The sequence below is a fragment of the Cariama cristata genome, unplaced genomic scaffold (genome assembly GCF_000690535.1).
Source record: "Cariama cristata isolate BGI_N322 unplaced genomic scaffold, ASM69053v1 scaffold10519, whole genome shotgun sequence".
In the NCBI taxonomy this organism is placed as follows: Eukaryota; Metazoa; Chordata; class Aves; order Cariamiformes; family Cariamidae; genus Cariama; species Cariama cristata.
This window is the reverse complement of record NW_009634041.1, coordinates 27564-39607: the sequence shown is the minus strand read 5'-3', so window position 1 is coordinate 39607 and position 12044 is coordinate 27564. Positions and strand designations below refer to the sequence as shown.

At 37.2% G+C, this 12044-nt stretch overlaps 1 protein-coding gene across 1 annotated transcript in view; it reads left to right on the top strand.

Annotated features, from left to right (window-relative positions):
• Positions 1–45: 45 nt before the first annotated feature.
• Positions 46–12044, top strand: part of ATG2B (autophagy related 2B) — a gene marked incomplete at its 3' end in the record, with an annotated part of 39542 nt that continues 27543 nt past the window's right edge. Inside the window, exons 1-7 of the mRNA XM_009707015.1 lie at positions 46–202; positions 2074–2226; positions 3210–3312; positions 4679–4841; positions 5359–5538; positions 8705–8801; positions 9904–10086. Coding sequence (XP_009705317.1) covers positions 175–202; positions 2074–2226; positions 3210–3312; positions 4679–4841; positions 5359–5538; positions 8705–8801; positions 9904–10086 — 907 coding nt within the window. The remainder of the gene's footprint in view (positions 203–2073; positions 2227–3209; positions 3313–4678; positions 4842–5358; positions 5539–8704; positions 8802–9903; positions 10087–12044) is intronic.

Below are 12044 nucleotides of genomic sequence, written 5' to 3'. Positions count from 1 at the left end.
TTTTTTAATTATTATTTTTATTTTATTCTCTTCTTCTAGTGTCTTAATGAGATCCTGGAATCTGCAGATGCACCTCTGGAAGTCACAGATGGATTTATCCAATCAATTTCTTTATCTGTTCCATGGGGGTCGTTGCTACAAGATAACTGTGCATTAGAAGTAAAAGGATTAGAGATGGTCTTCAGGCCAAGACCAAGGCTTGGTAGGCTTATTTTTTAATTTTTGAAAAGGAGATTGTTTACAGTTTTTCAGAGGCAAAAGGCTATGTTGCTTTAGTCAATTCTTAGCCTTATTTAAAGTGCCTTTTAATTTACATACATTAATGACAGAAAATGTAATAAAAAAGAAACTGTCAGGGGTTCGTCATCTGGTTGTCAAGTATTTCTCAATTAGTTGTTTTTCTGTTAAATAACTTAAAATGTTTATAATGATACTGTTGTATCTCTTCTTCCAAACTATTTCAGACATACTGAAATGAAAATGGTACTGTGTGGAAAGGAGTTTTTGTTCTCTAGGTTTTTTTGGGTGCTGTATGCCAAGTGCTGTTAGTCAGCATTAGTAGCTGGCTATTAGGTGGCAGCAGGATAACACAATAGTGGAAGAATATGAGGGGGTTTACAGTGAGGTTCTGGATTTCTTTGGTGACTTTAGGGTAAAAGATGCATCTTCTTGTATATTTGGAGAGCAACTAATACAATTCAATTGCTATCACAGTCTGAAATAATGACTTTTAAGTACTGTAAATACTTGTTAGCTTTGATTATAATGGTGAGAGGGTTGTCTGAATTCTTCTAGCTTGTCTGTATCTGTATGAATCTAACTGATCTAGTGTAGACTATCCTGGTGATAAATTCTCACTGACTGTCAAACCTTCATAAATTTGGTTAAGATGTGTTGTTATAGCATGTGTGGGACATTTAGTACATTTTTAGTGTGTGGAAAATTTTGATTGAATGTCTGAAGGATTTTAATATGTTTTCCTTTTTATAGTATAGAGAAGATGGAAGAAAATATTTCTTTAAATGCATCATATAGAAGAGGAAAAAAATACATTGACCCTATTTTCCATCTTTTGCAATTTACCTTAAGAAACTTGTTTATGTATACTCTGCATTTCATTCTTACTTGTTTATCTGGACTAAATTTTGAGCTATCTTACTTTCTGATGTAAGATTATTGCTTTGAAAGAATGGTAGAATTAGGAGGAAGCTCTGTTTATTCACTTGCATCTATTTAGTTCTCTTTGATGTGCAGTGCTTTATAATACAGCAGAAAAAACACAAACAATGCTGGTTTTATCACATTTCTGTAGCCACAGGGATATTTCCAAACCTGAATGCTAAACTGGAATGTTTTGCCTGTTTAACATGTTTGTATTTGTGCTAGTTTTACTTTTGTTTGCCTATACTAGAGTGTTATAGTTGAATTTGATTAATTTTTCTAATCTAGTTTTATAGTATTTGCTCACAATGGGCTTGGCATTAACTGATATGAATGCACTGTCAATTAAGCTAATCTGGCTGCTAAAAAACTTGGTCAGCTTAATATGTGCTGTGGTCTTGGATTTTATTATCTTCTACTTATTATGTCAGGTCTGTGTTAGACATTTAAAATGTGTTCTAATGTGCTAAGATAACATCTTAAACCTTTTCCCTATCTAGGATAAGTTTCAAATGGAATAAGAAACCTTAAAACAATTCTTCGAAAACCAAGATTTATTTCCTTGATTTAATTTTGGTGATTATGCCTGCAAAATCATGCCAAAATAATGGTATTCTCAAATTATTAACTTAAACCAGTGCTGAAGATTGGTTACACTAAATCCTGATTTCATCTTGTTCATATTGAGTTTTCAAATACCAGAATCTTACCAGTGTGATCTAAATAGATTAAATAATTTCAAAGTAGTAAAGCGTATAAAGAGAGATTGTAACTAAATTTGTTTTTCAGTATGACTTCTTACTAAGCTGTTGAAGCTCATTTCCTGGATGTGCCAACTGTATTAGTTCGTTTTGTCTTTATTGTTTCAAAATGTTCACAGTCAAATTTATTAACACTTCTTTTACTCCACAGCATCTGGGACTGAGCCTATGTATTGGTCAAGTTTTATGACTAGTAGTATGCAGCTTGCAAAAGAGTGTCTTAGCCAAAAATTGACAGATGAACAAGGAGAAGGGTCCCAGCCTTTTGAAGGACTTGAGAAATTTGCAGAAACTATTGAAACAGGTATGAATTAATTACTGAGATCTGAACGAACATCTGAGATTAAATCAGTTAATGTTGTGTCTCAGTTTTACAAAATGGCAGCTCATTTGCCATGACTTGTCTCACAGATTTTCACTTGTTAACGTTATTTGTAAAATTTAAAGAGGAAGGCAGGACAATTGGTCTTCTTTTTGAAGTGGGGAAAAAAGCCCATTTACTTAGTGTATACTTCTCTCAGTGGACAGAAGGAACCCTACTACTTCAGGGCAAACTGGTGTTTGTGTACACCAGAACAAATCCAGCTAAATCTGTGCTTGAGTGATTGGTGAGATGCCTTAGTTTTGGAGGTGCAAATTTAGTTCTTCACACAAACCTAGATTGTTAATAGGGATGCTGTTGAGGGAGAAACAGAGGATGTTTTTTCAGCTATTTTTACACAAACCTGACCTGTTAGGGCATAGGTCTTCAATAATCACACTATATTGTTAGAAGTACTTTAGAAACTGCTTATTGTTGGTGGGTTTTTTAAGTGGAATAAACTAAGGGCTTATGACCACATTATACAGTGGAGAACCTGGCGCTGAAATGTCTGAGCTAAGGGAAATGTTTAAAATCAGATCTAGAAATAGAAGTATCCAGCCAGATTAAAGTGGTGCTATAGCAATGTTTAGGAGTTCAGACATGGTGCACAATGAAGCAGGTGCTTCCTTTGAGGATTGTCAACACTGAGCCGTAGAACAACTTGGTTTGAGTTGTCAGTTGCTTAAATATCTGTGCATTAAAGGTCCATGACATGGTATGGATGTACATACTGGACATGTGATAGGAGTTTAACTTGTCACTTGCTGTCTTGTTACATTATTAAACTCAATTGATTATTGCCACTGAAATAAATACTGAGAAATTAAACAAAACAAAAGACTGTTTTAAATTGGTTATGAAAGTCATTGTTGAATAACTTGACTTAAATGCTTGTGTGGTATCTTTTTGTTTTCTTATTTCAGTTCTAAGAAGAGTGAAAGTTACCTTTTTAGATACTGTTTTGCGAATAGAACATGTGCCAGAAAACTCTAAAAGTGGAACTGCACTTGAAATCAGAATTGAAAGGTAAAGGATTTTTTTTTAAATTTGTATTTTTTTTTTTCCTAAGGAACTTTTTGCTATTTCCTGTACAATATATTTTATGCATGCACACATGTTTTTAGTATAGTTAAGACACTAGTTCTTGAGCACCTTTTTTATAATGCCAGTGAGCATTTTCTCCACTCAACTTCCACTTAATCTGTTTAAGCTAAAGATACTTAACCGTTGAATTAGTAGAGTTCTGGATTTTCCAAAGATGAGTTAATGACCACTTCCACAATTAAATTAATATAATCTCTCAGATGTTCAACAGTCAATGGATATTGTTGGCAAATCAGGCTGTCTCTTCAATATAGAGAAGGAACTGACCCTTTTGAGTAAGACACTTTAAATATTTTCAGAAAGAAAGATACAGTCCTGAAAAAAAAATAAAATGGAAGATTTTAGGTCCTTTGTGAACTTTCAGAAGAGCCCACGTGTATTCTGTAGTTACTTTGGACTTGAACACTGTACATGTTCTTAAAGTATTTTTTTTGACCTAGGGGATAGTGTAATCATACTTTCTTGCAAAGTATTGAAATCATTATCAAATAAAACTTACTCTTACTGAGAAATGCTAATGAAATATATTTGCTTTTAAACATTTATTAAATTCAGGTTGTTATGTTCAGTTCAGGAGAGATGTCAGGAAAACTGTAATAATTTTTCTTATGGAAGTCTATTCCCAGAACAAACGTCCTTTTCTGTACTTTAAAAACTGGATTGAAACAAACTGTTAAATAACATGTTATTTTGATGTTTGATACATTTTATTTATGAAAAGATATGTGTATTTTTCCACTGTAATTTCTGTTATGTGAAGACTTGCATCTTTTTAAGAGTTTACTGGTTTTGCTGTCTCTTAGTATTATAATGTAAGAAATTTAATTTCACAGAAATTTTACAGAATTGGAGTCTATTCTCAATTTTCAACTTTCATTTTGATAGAATGTTACTTTCAAGTAGTACTTTTAGACAATAGAAAAATATTAGTTGGCAGATTTTAAAAAAATTCAGATTCTGAGGCAAGAATTGTGTGTATCCTAATGGAAATGTATGTATAAAAGTGTTGGGCAGATTCGTTCAGTTTGTGGTCAGATTAGACATAATTACTAGGATAATAGACTAGGATGTGTTCACACTGGAAGCACGTCACAATTTTTCTGTGGTGTCCTGTAGAAGATTTAAGATCTCCGCCCATTCCAGGAGAGTGGTGGTTTCTCCTTTCACGACAGTCAATAGAATTGTAAATAGTGTGAAGAGAAGAGAGCATGCACCAACTTAGAGGCTAAATGGCACAATAAAGGTAACATGCACCTACCATCTTTATTTCCTTTCTTTTGTCTTCCAGAACTATGTACTGTGATGAAACTGCAGATGAGTGCGCTGGAATTAATGTGCATCAGCCCACAGCTTTTGCTCACAAGTTACTGCAGCTCTCAGGTGTCTCTTTCTTCTGGGATGAGTTTCCTGCATCAGCAAAGTCCTCCCCAGTGTGTTCAGCTACACAGCAGGTAAACATAAATACATTGTATAAGAATGTAAATTAGCGAAGGATAGAATATATTGTTACACTAATATATTGGATTCATCCTGAAGGATATAGGAGTTGAACTTTTACTTGAATCTGTGTTCGATAAGTTTCATAATAATTTCCTGTTGATTTTGAGGAGGGGGAAGGAAACAGACTTTAGGACTTAGTAAAATTTACGATGTATTGTACTGGAATCTGGTTGCACTTCAATGTATAGAAGTCCCCTACAATTCACTATTCTGTGGAAACTTGCTCCACTTTTTTGCAAAGGCCTAATGTTTCACATTTTACGTACATTGTTTCTTTCACAGTAACCAATACACGTTTTTAATGCCATTGTCAAATTTATGTTTGTGTGAAATGGTCATTTGTGTGATAAGCTTATTTGAAATGCTTGGGTTTTGTTTTCTTTTTTGGTGTTTTTTTTATTGTTGTTTTGTTTGTTTGTTTTTAAGAAATGGTATACATTCTTATTCCTTTCTCTGTAATGTTTTAAGGCAACTGAACCAAAGCTTTCACCTAGCTGGAATCCAAAAATCATTTATGAGCCACATCCACAATTAACAAGAAACTTGCCAGAAATTACTCCATCTGACCCTGTACAAATCAGTAAGCTGATTGGTAGAATGGAGTTGAGCCTAACGTTAAAGCAAAATGAAGTACTTCCTGGAGCTAAGGTTAGTCATGCTTTCCTCGTCTTTAACTAAATTAATAGTTATGTAGGATTTTATTTTTCCTACTGCATACCAAAAAATGGTGAGATTCTCAAGGGGACAGAATCTGCTTAGTTTTGTTGTAGATTCTCTGCATTTGAAACCAATATATATATGTCTAATAAGACATCTTCACAGTGACCAGACAAATCAATGGTGCACTGAAATCTGTTAAAGGAGAATTCCTGTATGTTAGAGAGACTGAATTTATGTATTGGAGTAACTCCTGAAAAAGTTATTTTGTTTTCCCGAAACTCCTGTTGCTATTCATTTATCCTTTTTTTTTCTTGTAGCACTATGATTGACTCTGCCTACATTTGTGTGGAATGTTTAACTGGTTGATTAAGATCACTTTGGTTTTAAAAGGGTATAATTTACTTCAACAATTACAAGTAAACCTTAAATGATTAATTCGGTTGCAGCATTACAGCATTTTAAAACTAACATTTACATTTCTACTTAGGAATTTTTATATTAATGCTATATTGAAATGCTACTAGTTAATATATTTTATTTGATTTTTTACGTAAAAATAGAGGAAACAAAGCAGTTGAAAATAAAGCCCTATTTTTTTTTGAAGTGTGAATATATATGTAAAGTTGTGTAAATATATTCGCCTTGCCTCCAATTTTATACAAGACAAGTCAACAGCCAATTTTAGTGCACTATATTTTTCAGAAAACATAAAGTTTCTACTACAGTAGAAAAGTTTCTTATGTCCAGCAATTTCTAGTCAATCTTTAACTTTTCTTGTTTATTCACTTAAGAAGCATCCTTGAAAAGTGAAGTAACGTATTTTGTTTGGTGTGAAATAGAAAAGTGCTGGCTATTTCAAAACTATGGATAGTTAATGCAGTTAACACCTTTAAATTAACTGATGTACGCATGTTTCTAAAGATCAAAAATTTTCCACTTTTATAACATTAGATGTATTTTAAGGTAGCCAGAAGAAAAAAGTCAAGGACAGAGTTGAGAGTAATTTTAGTTCTATAGGAGATGTTCAATATAATAGAACGCAGAGCAGTGGTGTCTGCAAGTTGGGCCTTGAGTACAGACAAAACACTGTTGGTATGTCAAATAACAGCAACACCTGAACTAGTGAATGGATGTAATATTACTTTACAAAATTAATGAAGGACCTGTTTTTTGATTTATTGGATAAAGTTCATGCAGATTGGAAAGAACATAGATACAGTATATCGCTTAGTCTAGGTTAAACTTTTTTTTTCAGTCTGGAAACTGAATTATGTTAGAACACCTTTGATTACATGCTTGAAACGTCTATTCTAAACTGCAGAATATACTGTATAAAATCATGTCGAGTATGATACACTTCAGTAATTTGATTTTCTTTCAAGTCTTTCCAAAGGATGGAAAAAATAGTAGGAAACAGTATACAAAACTAATTGATCATTTATTTTCCCTGCTTGGGTAAATACTCCCTTAAGGTCTTTATGAGAAAAAGTATATTTTCATGTAAATGCATTCCACTGCATGCCTTCCCCCCCACCCTGTGAGTGGTGGGTTGACCTTGGCTGGTTGTCATACACCTATCCAGCTGCTCTCACTTGCGCTGCTCAACAGGACAGGGGGAGAGAATGTAATGAAAAAGCTGATAGATCGAGATAAAGACAGGGAAACCACATAGCGGGTACTGTCAGGGGCACAACAGACTCAACTTGGGGAAAATTAGTTGAATTTACTGCCAATTAGAATGGAGTTGGATGATGAGAAACAAACTAAAACACCTTCCCCTCACCCATTTTTCTTCCCAGGCTCAACTTCACTTATCATTCCCAACTCCTCTACCTCCTTACCACCTTGAGCAGTGCAGGGGGAATGCGTAATTGGGCTGCAGCCAGTTCATAACAGTTCCTCTCTGCTGTTCCTTCCTCCTCACGCTTTTCCCCTACTCCAGTGTGGGTCCTTTGGGTTACAGTCCTTCACAAACTGCTTCAATGTGGGCCCTGTCTGTGGGCTACAGTCCAGCAAGGTAAACCTGCTCCTGCATGGGTCATCCATGAACTGCAGTTCCTGACAGGAGAACCTGCTGCTGTGTGGGCTCCTCTCCATGGGCTGCAGCACCTGCCAGGAGCCTGTGTGGGCTCTCCACAGGGTACAGCTTCCTTCAGGGCACATTGACCTGCTGCAGAGTGGGGTATTACATGAGTTGCAGTGTGGGTTTCTGCTCTGGTGTCATCTCTTCCACAGGCTGCAGGGGAATATCTGCTCTGACACCTGGAGCACCTTCTTTTCCTTCTTCCCTGACCTTGGTGTTCACAGGATTGTTTCTCTCACTGTTTTTTCCCCTATGCCCGTGCACCATTTTGCCCTTTCTTAAATATGTTTTCACAGAGGCACCACCAGCTTTGCTGATGGGCTCACCTGTGTCCTGAGGTGGGTCCATTACAGGGCTGGATGGAACCAACTCTGCCCAGCATGGGGCAGACCCGACCTCTTCACACAGAAGCTGGCCCTGCAGCATACACTGCTGCCAACCAACAGTTTCTGACCTACACCCAGTAAAACAAGTAATAATTATGAATGGACCAATGTCTGGGAGCACAGGATTCTGGAACTGAAAAATGGACCTGTACAAGTCCTTAAGATAATTTTAGCTTGAGCTGCTCTCAAAAGATAAGTGGTTTGCTTTGTCGTATTCAGTCTCAAACCAATTAGACTTCTATAAACATCCCACTTTGATGAAGAAAGTATCTGAATTTATTCATCTGTATACTAAAGTGAAGTCCTGAAGAGAACCTTTACAGTTTTTAAGGTCTACTTCAGAAGGTGCTGACTTCGGTATTTTATAATTAGTACATAATAGTAACTTTATATTGTTGATTACTTCTGGAATTATTAAAGAAGCAAAACAACTAGCAGGCCAATGATATTCTTGAATTTTCCTATTAGGCAATTTGTGTGTTTATTTTAAGCTAATAAGCTGTCAGTGACACACCTGTGTTTATCCTGCCAAGCTACAGATTGGAGGCAATAGCTGTTGAGTAAAAGGTGAAGGTGCTGCTGGAATGGCTGTGTCCTTACTGCATCAAAATCTACTATCAAAATAGTTGATTCAAGACTTTGAAAGAAAAATTTCTTAAAATGTTTGGTGTTTTTTCTTTTTTAGTTGGATGTAGATGGACAAATAGACTCTATACATCTATTTCTGTCACCGAGGCAGGTGCATCTTCTAATGGACATGGTAGCATCTATTGCTGGACCAGGCAAGTGAATGTTCTGTAAATATTAAATATGTATTATGGTAGACAAAAAATAAACTTTGAAAGATAAACAAGTTTTCTCAGTGGAAAAAGTATTTCTGGTAGTAAATGATTATTAATTTAATTATTTCTTTAATCTGATGTAGCAAAATGTTTTGTAGCTGCTCTGAGTAGGACTATGATGAATTTATTGACTTCAGTTGCAAACTGTACATGCTGGTAATGAAAATCTAGGTAACAAATAAGGCTTGACAAGTGATTATGTAGTAGGACAAGAGATGGGGAAATGGTAAGTGGAGAAAATCAGGAGACCAGAACAATTTTAGTTCTTGTAGCTTCTGTTTCACGAGAAGGGCTTAGCAGTCTGGTTCCTTCTCTGTCCTCTGCCTTAGTGACAGGCACAGAAAACATAGAACAGACAGTAATTGAGCTCGTTTGTCTATATTTGCTAAGTAATTAACAACAGTGTTTCGACTACTGCAGTAGTAGGATGAGGGTGTTTTGGTTTGTTCCCCCCCATCTACCTAATGTAACAACACTTTTTATTAGGATAGATAGTTAATCTTCTTTTTGAAAAGATTTGTCATGTGCTGGGTAGATGCTTAATATTCTTCTAATGATACTGATATCTTTGTTTTACTGGACTCTTGTTCATTGGTTTTGGATAATTGGAAAAGCATTACATATAGTTTCCCATATGTGTCATCTTCAAACCTGAAACTTTAATAATTCCTTTAATAATTCCTTAATAATAAAACCTTTATGAGATTGTGTCCTTAGTCCCTAAAGCTGTCTGAGAAGAGAAATATGTGCTGATATTATATGTGAACACATTTGCATGTACGATCTTAAAATATTTTCTTCAGATTTCAAAGTAATGAGTGCTAGAGAGAGAGTAATTTGTTCTGGACAAGTAAAATCTTCAATCAGCAAAATGCATCTATATACACATCAGGCATCTGATATACAACAGGCATCTGTATATATACAGATGCATATATATACAACAACAACAGTTGGTTAATTTTCAGATTAATTTTTGAATTTTCTTAGGGGTACTGATAAGGAAATTACAGTGGGCTTTCTGTCCTTTTTCTGAATTCAGAGAGCCTAAGCAGGATAGACTTGTCAAATAAAGATAGGAAGAACCGGCCAATGCAACAGGAGGATGAGTATCGGATTCAGATGGAGTTGAAACGTTATTTAAGAAAAGAGTCTTTATCTGCAGGAGCGTCATCCGAACAAAGCTTCTATGAGACAGAGAGTGCCAGAACGCCTTCTAGTCGTGGCAAGTATAAATGATCATGCAGCATAGCAAATAACCTGTTATTATATAAATTGACTGTTCATCTTTTAATCTTACTAACTTAAGTGTCAAAACAACTTTGACATAGAATGATTGTATACTATTAATTCATAGAATCATAGAATGCTTTGAGTTGGAAGGGACCTTTAAGGGTCATCTAGTGCAACCTCCCTGCAATAAGTGGGGAAATCTTCAACTAGATCAGGTTGCACAGAGCCCCGTCCAACCTGGCCTTGAACACTTGTATGGATGGGGCATCTGCCACCTCTGGGCAGCCTGTTCCAGTGTTTCACCACCCTCTCTGTGAAAAATTTCTTTCTTATATCTAGTCTGAATGTACCTTCCTTTAGTTTAAAACTGTTACCTCTTCTCTTGTCGCAACAGGCCCTACCAAAAAGTCTGTACCCATCTTTCTTATAAAGCCCCCTTTAAGTTCAGAAAGGCTGCTATAAGGTCTCCCCGGAACCTTCTCTTCTCTAGGCTGAACAACCCCAACTCTCTCAGCCTTTCCTTATAGGAGAGATGCTTCAGCCATCTGATCACTGTGGCCTGCCTCTGGACTCACTCCAACAGGTCTGTGTCTTTCTTCTTGAACTGAATGAAGTACTGCAGGTGGGGTCTCACCAGAGGGGAGTAGAGGGGCAAAATCACCTCCCTCAACCTGCTGGTCACACTTATTTTGATGCAGCCCAGGATATGGTTGGCCTTCTGGGCTGCAAGCGCACATTGCCAGCTCATGTCCAACTTTTCATCTACCAGTACCCCCAAGTCCTTCTCCATGTGGCTGTCCTCGATCACATCATCCCCCAGTCTGTACTGATACCTGGGGTTGCCCCAACCCAGGTGCAGGACCTTGCACTTAACCTTATTGAAGCTCATGACGTTCCCACAGGCCCAATTCTCAAGCTTGTCCAGGTCCCTCTGGATGGCATCCCATCCCTCAGGCTTGTCAACTGTACCACTCATCTTGGTATCATCTGCAAACTTGCTGAGGGTGCACTCGATCCTGCTGTCTGTGTTGTTGATGAAGATACTAAAAAGCACTGGTCCCAGTATGGGACACCTGAGGGACACCACTTGTCACCAATCTCCATCTGGACATTGAGCCATTGACCACTACCCTCTGGATGCGACTATCCAACAAATTTGTTATCCAGTGAACAGTCTACCCATCAAATCCATATCTCTCCAATTTAGAGAGAAGGGTATTGTGGGGGACCATGTCAAAGGCCTTACAGAAGTCCAGATAGATGACATCCATAGCTCTTCTGTTGTCCACTGATGCAGTCACTTCATCATAGAAGGCCACTAGGTTGGTCAGGTGGGACTTGCCCTTGGTGAAGCTGTGCTGGCTGTCTCGAATCACCTCCCTGTCCTCTATGTGCCTTAGCATAGCTTCTAGGAGGATCTGTTCCATGATCTTCCCAGGCACAGAGGTGAGGCTGACAGGTTGGTAGTTCCCAGGGTCCTCTTTTCTACCCTTTTTAAAAATGGGTGCAATGTTTCCTTTTTTTCCAGTCACCAGAGACTTAACTGACTGCCATGACTTTTCAAATATCATGGAGGGTGGTTTGGCAACTGCATCACCCAGTTCCCTCAGGACTCTGGGACACATCTCATGAGGTCCCATAGACTTGTGTATGTTCAGGTTCCTCAGGTGGTCTCGAGCCTAATCTTTGCTTACAGTGGGAAGAACTTTGCCCCCCAGGTCCCTGTCATGTGGTCCATTGATTCGGGAGGTGTGAGGAGTGAGGTTGTCAGTGAAGACTGAGGCAAAAAAGTTAAGCACCTCAGCCTTCTCTTTGTCTGTTGTTACCAGCATCCCAGTTTTGCCCATCAGAGAGGGTATTGTTTCTTTAACCTTTCTTTTCTGGCTGACACACTTAAAGAAGGCCTTCTTGTTATTCTTTGCCTCCCTTGTCAAGTTCAGCTCCAGCTGA